The 17,230-nt window shown below is 46.8% G+C and overlaps 6 protein-coding genes across 6 annotated transcripts; 4 read left to right on the top strand and 2 right to left on the bottom strand.

Annotated features, from left to right (window-relative positions):
• Positions 1-1,196: 1,196 nt before the first annotated feature.
• PEX2_059270 (Oxoglutarate/iron-dependent dioxygenase) lies at positions 1,197-2,102 on the top strand (the record flags this gene model as incomplete). The annotated part of the gene is made up of 1 exon (XM_016743200.1): positions 1,197-2,102. The coding sequence occupies one exon, from the start codon at positions 1,197-1,199 to the stop codon at positions 2,100-2,102; it is 906 nt and encodes a 301-aa protein (XP_016595922.1).
• Positions 2,103-2,387: 285 nt separating this feature from the next.
• On the bottom strand, positions 2,388-4,253 carry PEX2_059260 (multicopper oxidase; the record flags this gene model as incomplete). The annotated part of the gene is made up of 1 exon (XM_016743199.1): positions 2,388-4,253. The coding sequence occupies one exon, from the start codon at positions 4,251-4,253 to the stop codon at positions 2,388-2,390; it is 1,866 nt and encodes a 621-aa protein (XP_016595921.1).
• A 1,151-nt stretch (positions 4,254-5,404) lies between these two features.
• On the top strand, positions 5,405-6,581 carry PEX2_059250 (FTR1 family protein; the record flags this gene model as incomplete). The annotated part of the gene is made up of 2 exons (XM_016743198.1): positions 5,405-5,698; positions 5,748-6,581. The coding sequence occupies 2 exons, from the start codon at positions 5,405-5,407 to the stop codon at positions 6,579-6,581; spliced, it is 1,128 nt and encodes a 375-aa protein (XP_016595920.1).
• Positions 6,582-8,640: 2,059 nt separating this feature from the next.
• Positions 8,641-11,517, top strand: PEX2_059240 (ferric reductase family protein; the record flags this gene model as incomplete). Its single annotated transcript, XM_016743197.1, has 6 exons — positions 8,641-9,393; positions 9,461-9,840; positions 9,908-10,140; positions 10,197-10,249; positions 10,303-10,424; positions 10,482-11,517. 6 exons carry the CDS (start codon positions 8,641-8,643, stop codon positions 11,515-11,517), a joined length of 2,577 nt encoding a protein of 858 aa, XP_016595919.1.
• Positions 11,518-12,738: 1,221 nt separating this feature from the next.
• PEX2_059230 (Glycoside hydrolase, family 12) lies at positions 12,739-13,548 on the top strand (the record flags this gene model as incomplete). The annotated part of the gene is made up of 2 exons (XM_016743196.1): positions 12,739-13,082; positions 13,152-13,548. 2 exons carry the CDS (start codon positions 12,739-12,741, stop codon positions 13,546-13,548), a joined length of 741 nt encoding a protein of 246 aa, XP_016595918.1.
• A 553-nt stretch (positions 13,549-14,101) lies between these two features.
• Positions 14,102-16,098, bottom strand: mirB (uncharacterized protein; the record flags this gene model as incomplete). The annotated part of the gene is made up of 4 exons (XM_016743195.1): positions 14,102-15,033; positions 15,098-15,443; positions 15,507-15,777; positions 15,851-16,098. 4 exons carry the CDS (start codon positions 16,096-16,098, stop codon positions 14,102-14,104), a joined length of 1,797 nt encoding a protein of 598 aa, XP_016595917.1.
• Between the last annotated feature and the right edge of the window lie 1,132 nt (positions 16,099-17,230).

Here is a 17,230-nt window from a genome sequence, read left to right as displayed (position 1 = left end):
TGAATGTAGCCTTGAAGCAGATAGATTCAACACTTGGGGCCAGTGCGATACAATGGTCCTGTTCGTGTACTGAATCAGCCAAGCATCTAAATAAGGTCATAATTTCCTAGCTTCTTGAACCAGTAATCCATTTAGTAGGTTAACCTTCATTTTGAAGTTCTTTCCTCGTTCTGACACTCTGCTTTTAGGGGCCTTGGAGGTCTGTTGAGAGCAGGAAAAGTGTCGGGATGTTAGCCTTACATCCCGTTCCAGTTGCTGGGGAATCCCACTCGATTATGAAGCCTTCGCGCAGGAGCAGTGGATAGTATAAGTTTGATTTTTGCAATAATCACCGCTAGCTCTGACTATATCATGTGTAGATCAACGTATATTCATTGCTTGCTCCAGGATCTCCCACTACAATGATGTTGACTATAATCTGGGTCACAGAGGACGACATCTTCAGCAGGCTGTACCTTGTATTTCTTGACCCATGATTGTGGAGTGAGGGAGGGACCAACCGAGTGAGTCCGTACAACAATCACAGATGTGCATTTTCTGAGTAAAAATGCCTTGATTGGCTCGATCAACAGTCCGGTCGATCGGAGATTCCGGCCTCTATAAAGCTCTGCCGAGTAGCGGTGTGGAATCTCCCAGTGAATTACTGCAGCTCTTTCCAGGAGGATCTCCCAATGATGAGTGCAAGTCGAAGCTGAATGCGGAGTACAAAATATCCACATGGATGTATGTAATGTGGTGGATCACATTGACACATTGACACGATGACAATACTAATATTTAGCGTCCAGAGTGGAACTGATCATCCATAATGCTATGGGGAAACTAATGAAGTGGCGACCTTGAATTGTCTGAGGATCAAGCTGCGAAGTCTGATTCATTTCTTCTTCTTACATCATGATTTGAACTAATTAAGTCTCAATTGAATGACTTGATGACTTAGTTTTAGTTCAAGTTTGAATTTAAAATGTGTTTACCGAAATACGAGCATCCATCTGAGACAAAATGTCCGCGTGAGTAGGGATCATTAACAAGTGATTGAGGTTGAAGGCTGACCTCTGCAGTGGAATATGCGAACATTGTTACCCTTGATCTTTCTGAATATGACCGCCCAGGAGGAAAAGAGAGACTGGCACAGAAATTCAAACAATATGTGCACCAAGTTGGTATTGCTCACACGACCTTCCCCAAGCCGAGAGATGTTGACAGAAGAAGGCTTTTTTTATATTACCAACATTGGCCTGTCTCAGGACGAGATTGATCTTCAATTTGCCATTGCAAAGGCATTTTTTGAACTACCCGAAGAAGAAAGACTGAGACACCGTGCTCCCCTAGAAGAGGGTAACTATAATGGGTACCGTCCATTGGGAACACTAAGTCTTTTTCCTGGGATGCAAGACACGCTGGAATTCTACAGCATTTTCAAATTTATTCCCCAGAGCGAGCGATCACACCCAGACCTGATCAAACAATACTCCGTGGAGATTGAGAGATTCTCCCGCTTTATGCACGAGGATGTGTCTTACAAGGTCCTCCGAATACTAGCGACCATGCTCGAGCTACCGGAAGACCAGTTGGTGGACGGTAACCGCTACGAAGATGAATGCGATAGCTCTATCCGGTATATGCTATACCATACTCGGTCACAAGAAGAAAACAAGAGATTTGACGATATGTACTTCCGTGGACACACGGACAAGGGGACCATGACGTTCCTATTTCAGCAACCAATAGCAGCACTACAAGTACAACAGGCAAAAGATGCAAAGTGGGAATATCTAAGGATCCCAGCTGGATCTGTCGCTGTCAACATCGCCGATACGCTTCAGTTCCTCACAAATGGGTATCTGAAAAGTGGGTTTCATCGGGTTATCGCGCCACCGAAGGATCAGGTGCACCTTGATCGATTGGGCTTGCTGTATTTCGTGCGGCCGACTGACAAGTTGCGATGGAAGGCCTTGGATAGTCCTTTTTTGCGGAAGGAAGGTTATGGCAAAACCACAACCGAGAATGACCAGGATATTTCTGGGCTGGATTGGTGGAGAGCTGGGGTCAAAGTTCGTAAGGGAGCAAGTTACATTGGTTCTGCAGCTAGCACAATCTAAGGGAGTCTGAATGAATATCTTTAGGATAATGCATCTAGTTGCAGCAAGTTGTATATCTATACACATTTGTTACTTCCTCTCAACATTAACTAATCGATTCTGCATCATAAACTCATATGAGACATGGCAACATAGATTGGTGCCCTGGATTTTAGTCGAATGCTCGTCTGATTTTTCCATTTAACCTAGCACAGATACCTATCCAATAGAATGGAATTAAAAAGAAAAACCGTATATAGCAACATCTTTGAATTACTACCCATTACAAACATCACAACTATTCTTTTAATCCCGGTACGTCCTTGAAGTCTCGGTGACCTCCATTTCCGTGGATGTATCGTCACAATTTGAGCCTGGTTTTCTTACAGGGGACTTGAGACCAGACATTCCATAAATCGAAATGGCAACCATTCCCATGATCGCGCAAATGCAAGAGAATACAAGAGCGACAATACCACGGGCAGTGAATCCAGCTGGGATGAATCCGGGGGGCTTGTTCTCTCCCTTCAAGTTGAGATAATTCTCTGTGTTGGCAGCAGCATTTCCCTCGTAGGGGACACCGGCTGCCTCGCAGACCTTGATATGACCATCAGGAATGACGAGGCTATCTTGAAGCTCACGAGGAGCCTCGATGAACGTCATCGCAAGACCTTGCATCATGTGCCAGTCAATGTGGCAGTGGAAGAGCCAGACACCGGGGTTGTCCGCGAGGAAGCGGATGACATAGTATCCGCCGGGAGGAAGGACGAAAGTATCACGACGCGCGGGATAGGCGGGGAACTCGGTGTGGTTGGACGGGTCAAAGGTTGCGAATTCAGTTCCGGCGTCGTAATCGTAGAAGTTCTCACCGTACGATGGGAATCGATCCAAAAGTTGAAATGCGTGGCCGTGCAAGTGGAAGGGGTGAGTGCCTGAGTCTTGGTTGCTGAGAATAATCTCTACAACATCGTACTTCTCGAGAACGACAGACTGAGTATACTCTCCGTACACTGTTGCATCGGTTGCGAGGTCACCGGCGGACATAACGGTGTAGAGTGTAGGGACCTTTGGCTTGGTGTAGCTGTGGTCGTTCAGTAGGCCGTATCCCATGCCGTTGTCGAGATTGTCCATGACCAAAATGAGCTCGATGGTCTGCTTCGGGTTTTTGTACAGCTCTACACGGTCATGTGGGACAAGGGTCATATCGTCAAAGGGATAGAGGTCTGATGAGTCCTCCACGGGCAATGTCACCTCGTTGTGAGGGGCACTCGGGTTGTACTCCAGCCAATTGGTTTGATTGAGCAAAAGATCGGGCGTGATCAAATCAAGAAGAGATGAATCGGCTACCATAGCCATGCCGTAGTTCCTTTCAGTAGAATTCTTCATGGTAACCAATACTGAGTAACGCTGGGCAGCAGAAATGTACAAAAGGTCTGCTTCCGTCTCATCGACGTAGATACCATCAATTTCGACAATGCGCATTTGGTGGTCTTCAATCCAGAAATATTGACCCACAAAGGTAGCGATATTGATCAGTCGAAGGAGGTAGGTCTTACCAGCCTCAACTGGATAGCTTTGGCTGACCGAATTGTTGAACAAGAAAGAGTTGGGGATAGGTTCGGCTCCAGTTGGATTGTACAACGACATGAACTCAGGACCGATGTCCTCGGTCATGTCATGATACCAATCAGTCATTGTGAGGACCATTTCTTCATCGTAGTCATCGTAGAAGTAGGACTCTTCATCATGAACAATGAATGGCGCTCTGTAACCATCAGGATAGCAGTAATCCGTGTGACAGTGATACCAATATGTGCCGTTCTGATTGACCGTGAAGTTGTAGGTCATGCTTGACCCTGGACCCACTGGACATTGCGTGACCATCGAAGGACCATCCATGTCATTGGTCCCATTCTGGTACATTCCGTGCCAGTGAATGGAAGTGGTTTTGTCACCGAGACCATTATGCATGTTGACAACCACACGGTCTCCTTTGTTCACATCAACGGTTGGGAGAGGCCATTGGTCATTGATGCCAATGACTTTGCGTTCAGCAAGGCCATCTGGATTCGCCATAACCCATGTCACATTCCAGTCAAACGTGTGTGTCACTGCCTGACAGAATCCCGATAAGAACTGGAAAGCTCCCAACAGAGCAATAGAAATCCTCATTTTGGAGTGCAGAATAGAAATTGTCCAGAGAAACGAGGAGTTGTTCGTGCAGTTTTCCTGGGCCCTGGGCTAAGGTATAGTTATTGTACTCACCCATGGCGTTTCCTTTCCCGCTTGCTATCCAATTAATTTAATTTCCCGATCACTCCGACATGGGTCGACTTGGGAGCTCATATCTGGGACCTCAAAGATGCCTTGAACTAAATTAGCGTGGTGGAGTCTGACGTTGTCTGATTGATACCCGGCTTTTGTTTCCTAATCCGATCAGATGGTGGGAGTTATTTCTCACGAGAGTCACAAAATTGGCGCTGGTTATGGCCAAGATCTCAGAACTGATTGATAAAATGTCAACCACGCGAGCATATACCAGGCCCACTTCGTAGCCCACTTTTTCCTTTTCCCTTAAATCCGAGGTATGGGAAAAGCCTTCCATTGCCGAGACTTCACTTGCCAAGGAAACGCACCCTACCAAGAAAAGATGTTGTTGGGAGAGAATTTCAATTGAATGCTGGCGAGTATTGAAGAGAAGCGAAGAGAAAGACTGACGTGTAAGAAGAGAGAAAGTACAGTTATGTGAGAGAAAAAAAAAGTGAAAGGAAGAAAACGTCACAATGTAAGTGAAGATATGGTTATTAGATCTAAAATTACCTGGAACGCCAGGCTCACCAGAACTTCACCAGCTCCAATTCTTCCGATGCCTTCCACATCCGAAGCCATTACGTTTGTGAGTCATATTCCCATCAATTCCACCGGTGTCTTTGCTTCTCGCCTGTTCCTGCTTGTTTGTACTTGGCACCCTCTAAGCGAACGTTGGGCTTTTCGGATTATATTGTCAACCTCCGAAGGGATTGGAATTCTCGCTGGCACACGGGTGGGGGTGATAAAAAAATTGATATTCGTCTCGTAATGAGCCCCAAAAAACCCCTGATGTCCACTGTTAGGGCGGTCCGTGTTCCTCGTTCCAGTACAGTCTGTGATTTCCAGCGGATAGTGAATACAGATTATTGACTAACCTGAACCAGAAGGTCGTCTTTTAGACGGCCCGCGGTCTTCAGACACACAGTGATTTGTTTAAAATAAAAGCACTCTGGAGAAAGCATTCCTGTCGTTTTTTTTCTCATCATATACTATCCTCTTACCTCATTTGAACAATGGTCAACGTTTTTTCCGTGCAGGTGTTCTTCATTGTCTTTCGAGAATGCCTCGAGGCAGTCATCATTGTCTCTGTCCTTCTTTCTTTTCTCAAACAATGCTTGGGTCAGCCAGACCAGGACCAGGCGGTCTATAAACGACTACGAAAGCAGGTTTGGATGGGCTCAGTCATAGGGGTGATATGTTGTCTATGTATCGGAGCCATCTTCATTGGCCTCTTTTACGGCTTGGGCCACGATGCCTGGGCAGATTCGGAGGAGTTGTGGGAAGGTATCTTTTATCTGATTGCTACGGTAAGTTTGATTAATACTTGAACTCGAATGAAGCTAATCCATCTACAAGATCATGATCACCATCATGGGCCTTGCCCTTCTACGAATCAACAAGACCAGGGAAAAGTGGCGTGTGAAGATTGCTAAGGCCCTGGTCGAAAATAAGGAAGGAAAGTCACGGTGGATGCGCAGTGACTGGGGTCGCCGCTATGCCATGTTCATCTTGCCCTTCGTCACAACAATGCGTGAGGGTGTTGAAGCCGTGGTCTTTGTTGGTGGTGTTTCCCTTGGATACCCTGCTACTGCTTTCCCTCTGCCTGTTTTAACTGGAATTATGGCGGGGTTGCTCGCCGGCTGGTTAATTTACCGCGGAGGAAATGTCATGTCGATCCAGATCTTCCTTATCGCCTCAACCTGTATTCTCTATCTCATCGCGGCTGGTATGTTCTCCAAGGCCATCTGGAGCGTGCAGTACTATCAGTTCGTGGTCGGAGTGGGCAGTGATGTTGGCGAAACGGGCTCTGGAGCCGGCTCCTACAATATCCTCCAGACCGTTTGGCACGTCAACTGTTGCAATGCCGAGATTGACAATGGCTGGGATATCTTTCATTCTATTCTGGGATGGCAGAATACCGGTACCTATGGATCTGTCATTGGATACAACGTCTATTGGATATTCATCATGGCCTGTATCGCCTGGATGTTGTACGAAGAGCGTACCGGGCGAGCTCCCCTGGCAACCAGCTTCTGGAGCTTGATGGCGCATGTGCCAGGGTTCAAGAATATTGCCAATACGAAGTTGGAAACAGTGAACTTCAATGATGATACTGCGGTACGGCAGATCGATTCGGCAATGTTCCATGAATCTGTCACTGTGACGGAGACAGTGCAGCCTAACAAATGAGTCAAACATACACTCTTTAATACTGTGGGCTCCTGAACCCTGCCAGTTGGATGTAGAGGTTGGGTAAACGGGTGGATTTACGGAGAGTTGGTTATTTCCTGCATGCAAAATAGAGAATGAACTATTTGGGTTAAACAAATTGAGGTTGTCAACACTTGATAGATACAAAATGAAAATGGGATTGAGGTCTTCTGCTAAGTTTGACATGCATTTATATAAAACTCAAATGATATCTACAAAATACTTTCTAAGACTAGGCAGAAACGCCACATAATCCTAGTAAAGTCATGTCAACGCGTTGGTTTTCTTTCCTTTTTGTTCCACCTCATGTTGTCTCTAGTCTATATCCATTTCTGCATTTTCATGAGTCTTATTCTCTAGTAATAAGTAACAAAGTAAGGAGAAGTCCAATCCTATCCCTCTAATTCAATCAGGGCTACCGCGGATCACTCGGTCGTAAGGCTCTAAGCTTCCAAGTGGTAGGGCTAGTAGGGCTCGGGTTCGGGCTCGGTTATCTCGGGTCTGATAAGTTAATCTCGGGTTTATAGTGGGGCCCATCGGCAGGTAAACCCAAATTTGGGGAACCGACCAGTGGAACATCTGCCGAAAGGTTAGGTCCTATGGAAATTTGAACTGTGGCTACCTCGCTGCGAACTATCAGGTAATCCAATTCGTCCCTTCCAAGGCTGACCTCGGGAAATGGCTTGGCCTTCCACTATTGATCTACATAGAAAAGCTCATACATATATCCGGATTTTCGGGGACAACAGTGGGGGGCTTCGCAAAATAACCCTCAATTCGGGCAACATTGCACACGGCTGATCCACTAAGGCTGGGGAAAAGGGAAGCTAGGGTCGCACGGCCATAGGGTCACACCGTTCAAGAGTGAATATCTCGATGTATACGAAATCTAGCCTGGTTCTAACCTAGTCGGGATTTGTAAATATTTCAATTTCGGGTGTACGCTATTCTTCCTTTTGTGGTAGCGCTTGGTACAAGAAGAGGTCTACTACATTATTTGAACTGTCTCGGATACTTCTTACATCAATCTCTATAGAAATATTCAGGGAGTAATATTTCTTCTATGGTATACAGTGGGGCTGCTTGTTAATAATCCAAATTTGGACAACAATGCACTAGCCTACCTCACCATCCGCGGAACCATCTGCTGGGGTTTTCCCTTGAGCTGTCAGGGATCTCAACCTCGGCTATTACGGCCGTTTTTCAGGGTCGACCTTAATATGAAGGACCCCCACTCTTTCAGCCTTGGTTGAAATAACTCCGAGTCTTCCGTCTTCCGTTATCAATCTCTTCAGAAACACTAGTGTCCTGTAAATAGTATACAAGCTCCTCCACTATTGTTGCCTGAGACTTTCTGAATTGGCGTACGCTAACCTTATAGCTGCCCTGCGTTAAGGTCGAGACACATTGCCAAGCCTCGGACTTCATCGCTTAGAGTCCTGCCACTCACCGTTAGTGGAGTATGCTATCGGAAATGCAAGTAGACTACCCAATTGCTCGACATGAACGCAAAACCGCATACTGGTGGGCTAGTTGTGGCACCTTCCCATTCCACAGAAACTAGCTCTTCCATTCACGAAACTGTCTAGGAAGCTGAAGTCTACGCATAGCAAGCAACACATTTCTTAGGCTTTCATAACTGTCTTGATCCTACCCTAGCTGCCACGAGAAGTCTCCATTGCTCGTTCTAGGAACATGTTCATCATTGGAGTTTATAATCTGCTGTGTCCCTGGGTTTATGTCCGAGGCTATAGTTGGATGTGGAGAAATCATGCAATCCCGAGTGGACTTCGGTGGTGAACAAATTACTCAATGGCCTTCATAAATCCGAGAATCTATCTAAACATTACCTCTTTGGTTTGATCCAGCAGCTAGATGGCGTGAATCGCATTTTATTTATTGCAATCTATTTTATTTTTCTTTTCTTCTATTTTATCGCCGCCAAATGTTCGGTGTAGTATAAGTATAGTCGAATGTCTTCGGGCTTGCATGGTTATTCGTGTGCCTTGAATAATTAAAACGACAAACCTTGGAAAAAATGCTCCCTAGAGCAGCTTTTGTGGCTCTTTTCTGGGCTAGTGTCCAGGTCGCTGGACACGGCGGCTCCAGCACGAGTTCGAGTCGTAACGTCGCCTCCAACTTGGAGGAGTACTGCTTTTACTCAATTTATACCAGCTTATCTGCATACACCTTTGAAGGCAGTATAACAGTCCAGTCTGCTACAAGTAGCTCCCAATCCCACGGAAATTCCTCATCGATCTCGCACGCCTCGTCGGATTCTTCCTCTTCTGAAACATCAGAGACCCATTCCCACGGGTTGTCTGCATCTTCCTCCACCGAAACACCCGAGCCTTCCTCCGAGACACACACACATGGGTCATTTGATTATTCCTCTACTCAATCGTCTAATTCTATCTCTGGGACACACGCCCACGGATCATCTCGCCGAAGTGCGAGTCTCGCAAAGCGCCGCCATGGTGGTGGTTCGTATGGCTCATACTCCACTGGGCCATGTAACAGCACCGTGGAAGTAACTTCCATGTATGCTAGTGCTAAGGCCTGGTGTTCCGAGAAAGAGTTTGAAGCGGTGATTCCATACTGGGAAAGCCTTTGCGCAAAGAACAGCATGGAACTCATGAGCATGGCTTCAATTGAACATTTGCTGACGGATGAGTACATCAACTCGCTTCCTCAGATAGATCCAGAGCAGAATAATGTAACCACCACTGGGACCATTGACTCGCCTGTGCTACTGAGCAAAAGATACTATACCAGGGCCTATAAATCTTACGTGAGTCAACACATGAGCATTCCATCTCGTTATTCTGCCAGTGCACCATGGGCTAATACCTCTTCAGGTGAGCCATGACTATGCTATGCCAAAACACAAGCGATATGGATGGGGAATCATTGGCTACTGGGGAGCTGTACTGGTCCTGGGCATGATGTCCAAGGCATGGACAGTCTTCTTCAGCAGGTGGAGTGTGTGTGGTCTTTGCGATCCTGAGACTCGTTCCAGTCTGCAGAGTAAGAAGGGCCCTCTTGCTTCTCTGTTCCATTTCTTGCGCACACACATCATTATGCCAGCCTCCCTTGCCCCAGCCATCCCAAATCACCAGCAACTCTGGTTGTCGCATGCTCTTCCCAAGAGAGTCGATACTCTGATTGTGCTTGGCTTCTGGATCGTCAGTATCCTTTTGAGTTGCGTGGGTTACGATAGTTTTGCGGGTAGTCTTTCGTCAGTTCATCCCACCAGCCAGCTGTTTCTACATAGATCTCTATATCTTTACTAACTCTATACATAGAGTACCAAGCCTTTACCAACAAAACTGGCAATATACCTCTGACCGTACTGGTGTTCTTGCATATGCCTGTTTGCCAGCTCTGTGGCTTTTCAGCGGCAGAAACAATGTGTTTGTCCAGTTGACACACTTTAGCGTTCAGTCATTTACTATGTTCCACCGTCATATCGCATGGGTTTGCACTATCTTGGCCGTGGTGCATTCCATCAACTACAGCGTGCTCTTTGCAAAATATGGTGAGTCTTTGACGCCCAATGAATTGAAGAACATGACTTACTGATATACACGGTAGTTGGTCGCTATTGGATTGCCTGGAAGGAAGAGTACTGGTATATGGGTGTGGTGGTGAGTCTACCTGACCCGATTGATAATAGAACACATGACTGACGCCCTACTAGGCCACGATCCTTCTGTGTTTTATGCTTGTGCAGTCTATGACATTCTTCCAACGCCGTTGGTATGAGACTTTCCTCCTACTTCACATTGTTTTCGCTATTGTGGTTGTCGTTGCCCTCTTTCAGTAAGTCATAAAGCCACCGCCATCGCTTAGAACATGGTTTAAGCTGACAAAACATAGACACACTAGCTTCAATGGTCGCGAATGGGTCGGATACCTCTGGACACCGGTTGGACTTTGGGTCTTCGAGCGACTTGCCCGCGTCGGTCGTGTTGTATACTGTAATCTGAATGCCAAATTCGGAAACCAATTCTTGGGAACAGCTACGACTGTCACATACAGCGAGGCAAGCGATTTGGTCAGGATTGAAATGGTTCCTGGAGCCGCAAGTTTGAGACCCAGACCAGGTCAGCTTTACTATATCTACCAAGCAACCTTGCTGAAGGGATGGGAGAACCACCCTTTTTCCTTGGGAGCATGGGCTCCTTCCTCCGGGGCCAACAATGAAAAATCAGCCCCAGCCTTTCGAAATGCTCACAAGCTGATTTTTTACGTCCGGCCTTACGATGGATGGACACGTCGCCTTCGTGATCAATGCCGCAAGGCGGGCGGAATCATTAACCCGAAGCTCCTTCTCGAGGGAGCTTATGGTCACTCCGAGCCAGTATATGCCTATAACACGCTTTTGATAATTGTCGGTGGAACAGGTATTGCAGTAGCGGTGCCTTACCTTCTGGATCACATTGCGCGCTTGAAGGAAGGCAAGACAAAGACCACCAAAATCCAGCTTGTGTGGTCCGTCCGACAAAAAGATATGTTCAACGAGGTCTTTAATGAGGAATTGGCGGAGATCATGCAACATAACGACATTAAGATCACGGTCTTCTGTACTCGTCTTTCTAAGATCACGAGTGATTCCGAGTCCGATGATGTCACTCTCTCTAAGGAGATTTCCTCTGGTGTTGCACCGGTGATCAAGGCAACGGGCGCGGATTCTCCCACGAGCAAAAGTGGCGTCCGGTTCACGCCTGGTCGCCCCAACATCCACGACGCGGTCATGTCTGAGGTGCAGGAAGCCCAAACTAGCTCAGCTAACTTGGCTGTTTTGACTTGTGGTCCGGCCCAAATGGCCGATGAATGCCGCGGAACCGTATATGAGGCGATGAAGAAGGGTTTCCGAGATATTGAATACTTTGAGGAGGCATTCGGGTGGTAGATAAGCAAAAGAAACCCACGATGAATTGACAGAAATTTGTTGTGTTTTGATGTGCAAATGAGATCAAATGTAGTCTTTCCTGTCGTCAATTGCTCGCGCGAGCCCCTTGGCTCTTGCCTTGACCGTTCCTATCTGTTCCAGGGGATAAATCGGGGGTGCTTCGTGCTTGTTTGGGCTCTGATCCCTGCCCTTAGCCTTAGCAAAAAATCAGAATCGATCTATTGTCAAGAATTTGAAGCCAGGAGGCTAGATAAAGGCTAACAACAGCAATTGAGTTGGTACCTTGGGAGTTGGTGATGTTCGCGATGGATTTATGTCTAAGACAATGAGCTCATTATCAAGGCGATTTACTATCGAAGGATGGTAAGAAAACTTGGCACGGGGCTGTGACATATGAATTTGGAGGTTTGAAGATGAAACTGTCGATCTTGACCCATCAAAAGACGGTCGGACTTCCGTGGTCTTTTTCACTTGGGACAAATATCCAGCAGAGATACATACATAGTTAGCGTCAAGGTGCTTTAACTTTCCATTATTGGGTTGCGAGCTAGGCTAAGTGCATATATATCTGCTGACAATGTGGCTGATTCACAATTCACTTTATGCGAGTACTCTGAAAATGCATGCGGAGTACTTCGTACTATGGCCTCTATCCTATGTTGTAGGCCGCCCTCGGAGAAATCTCGCAAATACCCCTGAACCTCGGCCAAAGCGGATACTTTCCAGGAACACCGTCGGATTTGACCGCGTTCTACTCCAGAAGCAGCGCATCCCCTGACCCCATATGGGATGCCGTTGTCTCAGATTTACTGCGAAGTGGCGCAGATCTTCCCGAATCCACAGGAAAAACGGATAAAGTCGTGCATAACATGGGTCCACAATGGCTGAAAAGGCGCACATTGTGGCTGCGGCAATATCTTTCCCGGTACTCTCTGGATGTCCCCGCCCCGTGCAAGCTTTTTAGCTTTTTATATCATCCGGATGTTGTGGAGTCCGCGTGATCTCGTTGGATAGAGAACATCACGCTCAAATACCAAATTTAAGACAGGAGTACTTAGTGATCTATACGAAACACGAACCAGTGTCAAGTTATTCTCTACACGGATACGACAAGATGGCATGTATAAAGCAGACCGGGAAACCCGACTAAATTTTATCACAAGCCTTATTTTCAATAACAACAACTCCCGTCTATCCAGAGCGCCGGATTTAATAGCCAAAATGAAGTCCTTTATCGCCCCCATGTCCCTCGTCTCCCTGGCTCTGGCCACCATGGGCGACGCCGCCACCGTCCGTCGCGACACCGAAATCTGTGAGCAGTACGGCACAACCAAGGCTGGCGACTACACCATCTACAACAACCTCTGGAACCTAGCCAAAGACCCCAACGCTAAGCAGTGCACCGGTGTGGACTCCAGCCAGGGCAACACCATCGCATGGCACACTAAGTATTCATGGGGCGGCGAGGCGAAGAACGAGGTTAAGAGCTTCGCTAATACCGGGCTTAACTTCACTCCTAAGGTTTTGAGTACTGTCAGTAGCATCAAGTCCGCCTGGGAATGGAGGTATGTTTTGATCCTAGTGTATAGGCTTACTTTAATCTGAAAATATCCCGCTAACTGTCTCTGGAATAGCTACTCTACCACTGATATCGTCGCCGATGTCGCGTACGACTTGTTCCTCAGCTCTACTCCTGAAGGCAGCGAGGAGTACGAGATCATGGTTTGGCTTGCGGCTCTAGGTGGTGCGGGCCCGATCTCGTCCACTGGCAAGCCTATCGCTACTGTCACTATTAGTGGTTCCGAGTGGGATGTGTGGGTCGGTCCCAACGGTCAGATGACTGTCTACAGCTTCGTCGCTAAGTCTACCGTCAAGAGCTACTCCGGTGACCTATTGGACTTCTTCAAGTACCTCATCAAGGACCAGGGCTTGGATAACAGCAAGTACTTGAAGACTGTGCAGGCTGGCACTGAGCCTTTCATCGGTACCGCTGATTTCACTGTACCTTCTTACACTGTTGCTGTTGTTTAAATCGGCATCCGATTGACCGAAAAGTGTGTGAATCTTGTCAGGGAGAAGACGACAGTGAATACTTGAAAACCGTGCAGGTTGAGACTGAGCCTTTATCGGTCAATGTTGATTTCACTGCCTTCTTAGTCTGTTGCTGTGGTTTAGATTGTTATTTAAGTGATAGTAGAAGTTTGTGATTGGAGCTTGCATATGAAGTAGTATATTGAGAAACAGAATCGGTTTAGAATCCCAAAAGCATTGGAGAGGTAATTCTCAGTGCCAATAATAGTGTCACAACTGCTACGATGACACGACACATGGAAGAATTAGTATCAGACTGCTCATCCTATTCCAACTCCACACACGGTCGCATCAGTGTTTCAGCCCGGGCCACCTTGCCAACACGATCTCTAGTCGCCGATCAATACTCAAACAGCCGTACAATCCTGAAACTGCTTTATTCCTAGGGCTTGGTTCCACAAGCTCAAAGACCCAGCTGCCCCATAAAAATGATCATCAATGGTATCAGTTAAACAAAAAGCTGCCCACTTGTCTATATAGTGATCCCTTCCCGCTAAAACACGTTACCCTTTGTCTGCGTCATATTCTTGACATTCAGATTTTTCATCATGCCAACCCAGATGAAGCCCAAAACCATGAATGCAGTGCCGGCTGCAAGCATCCTAGGCTGAGCATAGCCATAGGCTTCCACAATGGCATCTCGCTCGGGGCTTCCAACCGGATAACTGAGCTGCTGGGGGAGGCTCGAGTAAATAAGAGACAAATTGGGCATGGCCGATTCTGGTAGGGTTACTGCAAGCTTTTTCAAGAACGTGTTTGTCCAAATAGCTCCACAGATAGCACTGCCAATAGATCCGCCAATACTTCCCATCACGAAAAGTAAAGCAAGCACGGCGGCAACGTGTTGGTGATCAACTGAAGCAAGCACAGCAAGCTGCACACACAGGATGAAAATGCTGCCGGCGGCGGAGAAAAAGATCTCACACATGACAATGTATCCAATGTATCCACCGGGTTGACGAAAGTGAATCATCAGGCCGAGTCCAAAAATGTAGAGTGGTACACAGACCCAGAGAATCCACTTGAAGCGACCTGTCACTCGGATGAGCCAGCCAGCGAAGAACAAGAAGACAAATGCAACGACACTAAAGGTGTTTCCAACGTATCCAGCTGTGGCAACATCCAAATTGTATACCACTTGCAAAAACGACGGGAGATAGACGGCATAACAATAGTAAGATATCTGGTATGTCATATCAAGGAGACATGCGCCTAAAACGGTCCTATCCGTGAGGAACTTATAGTTCAGGAATGGCACTGGGGCCAGATAAGTCTCATAGAAACCGAATGAGATGAGTAGAGCTAGCCCAATCACAATCATGGCGATGATATAGCCGGTTTGCCAACCATGGGGCGCCATACTGGCCAGAGTGAACGGAAGTAGGAATACTACCATTCCGCCAGCGAAGAGGAAAACACCCATTACTATTTGTTCAGAAAAGAATCAACATTCTGTAACGACTCCTGCCAAACGCCGATGGTAACTCACAATCAAACTCTTTGATGAACCACCAAATATTTTCGAAATTGAAACTCCATGCCTTTCTTTCCCTGTTGAGAATCCCTTCCCTCTCAGCTCTGCGTAAATTATAGGCCAGCATGAAATATATTGGCAAAGCAAAAGCGGGTAGGATAATTGCCCAGACCCCGTAGCCCCATCGCCAATTGACGTTGGCGAGAAATCCTTCAGCGGCCTTAGATCCAGCAAACGCTGAGATTATTGCCGGAGAAGAGGTAAAAGCAAATGCCAACCCTCGGTTTCTCAAGTTTGTCACATCGGTTGCTAGAACATTCCAACTGTAGGCGAGACCTCCGAATCCGATCGAGTAGAATACCTGCAGTTAATGTAGGTGTCAGATTCTTGTAGATTAAGGCGTATTTATCGGGTCCCATCTTACCTGTCCAGCGCAGTAGGTAGCTAGGTTATGGGACGCAGCCAACATAACTATTCCCAGGATACAAAACCCAGTCATTAGAAGAATACCTTCTGCGCGACCCCAGAGGTCCAGCGCCTTTGCCATGGGAATATATACTGCGCCTGTCATTGAAGATGCCACTATACCAATAACGGTCAAAAGCGAATGACCCGCGAAAGAGCTTGTCGCATAGGCGCTTAGACTGTAGACCACCGAAGTCTTGAGATTGTTCACCAGTGTGAGAAGCCAGATACTATTCAAAAAGATCAGTGTGAGCTAGCTGATTTGCTAGGATCAAAGAATGCAACAAGAGCAGGCACACATACAATATCAGAACCATGAGCATCGATCCTTTCCCCCAGGCCAGAGTGACAGCCTCAATCTTCTGAACACCAGCTTGGGCATCTTCGTCAGGCCTGGCTTCCTCCTTGCCAGTCGCATCATCGATAGCTGCATGTGCGGCTTCCTTGTCGTCGGCTCTCACCTGCAGGGCAATCGGATCATCAACTGAGGTAGCTTCTGTCTCTGCCGATTTGTTGCCAACTATCCGATGGAATCTGCTCATGATCGCCATATCTTCTCCGCGGGCAGAAAAATTACACGTTGGGTGAGAGACAACACTTTCAAAACGAGAGAGGGGCTGGACATTAAATATCGTATGCTGGGTCAGACGATCTAACGTCTTAACGTTAGAACGCAAGAAACACAGAAGAAAAGCGAGTGAAAACCGGGCCATCAATTGCCGGCGATGGAATGCCCAGAAGGGTTGTCCCACATAATGAAAGTTTACCAAACAAAACATAATTACGCCTAGCGTCTGAGGTGAACAATGTATGGATATTATCTATGGCTTTACTCACTAAGGACATTGCTACTTTGCATCGTTTCTCTCGGGGTGGTATTTTTCCTTCCCCACTGGTCCACACGTGTAGAGGAAAATGACATTGGGGGGATTTTTTGGTGCCATTAATCTGGTTGTGCTCAAAACTCGAAATATGGCCAAAGCGATGGTCGTGCGTTTGCCAAGTGACTTTAAAACAAAACGGGTCAAGTTACCTTGGCCCCAAGCCTAAATCCCAAATCATTCGAGCTGGGCATCCGGTAATCTTGGGAATATGTTGAGACTTTGATGAATTCAAAGCATGATAGATGTCACCATTTTTCTATGGCCCCTCGAGGGAAACCTTATCCCTGATATGTCCGATTTCGGAATTGGCAGACGCAAAACGTTCCTCAGTGACATTTCATGGATAACTTTGAATGCGACTGAGAATAGCCAGACTCAAGATTTGCTTCTAGCTGGATACTATGCTCAAGCTGCAGGTTTTGAAGTTGAGGATAGCATACAACGCGAAATGAAGTGAATTTTTAAACAACATTGCCTATGCAAATTTTGTAATTGAACATCACTCTAACCGCATATCTGATTAAGTTTTCCAAGCTTGATGAAATGTTTGCCTCCCGGCTTATCGTCCACCTTGGAATGTACGTCCCGTACCGTATCGGTATGGATGGAGATCAGATTAGATTAGTTAAGGTTAGCGGTGAATGCCACCCTCCGAGGACTAGCCTCTTTGGGTAGTTAAAGTTGGGGGCGGCCCAGCTGGGCATACCAGGTTGAGTCATGCACGACAGTTAGCCCTCGAAGGAGCTCATCATGCTTAAGTCGAAGAGTTGTTGAATTTGACAAGCAAGCGCTATCCTAT

Source organism: Penicillium expansum, assembly GCF_000769745.1.
Source record: "Penicillium expansum strain MD-8 chromosome Unknown contig190, whole genome shotgun sequence".
Lineage (NCBI taxonomy): Eukaryota > Fungi > Ascomycota > Eurotiomycetes > Eurotiales > Aspergillaceae > Penicillium > Penicillium expansum.
This window is presented reverse-complemented; position numbering and strand designations above follow the sequence as displayed.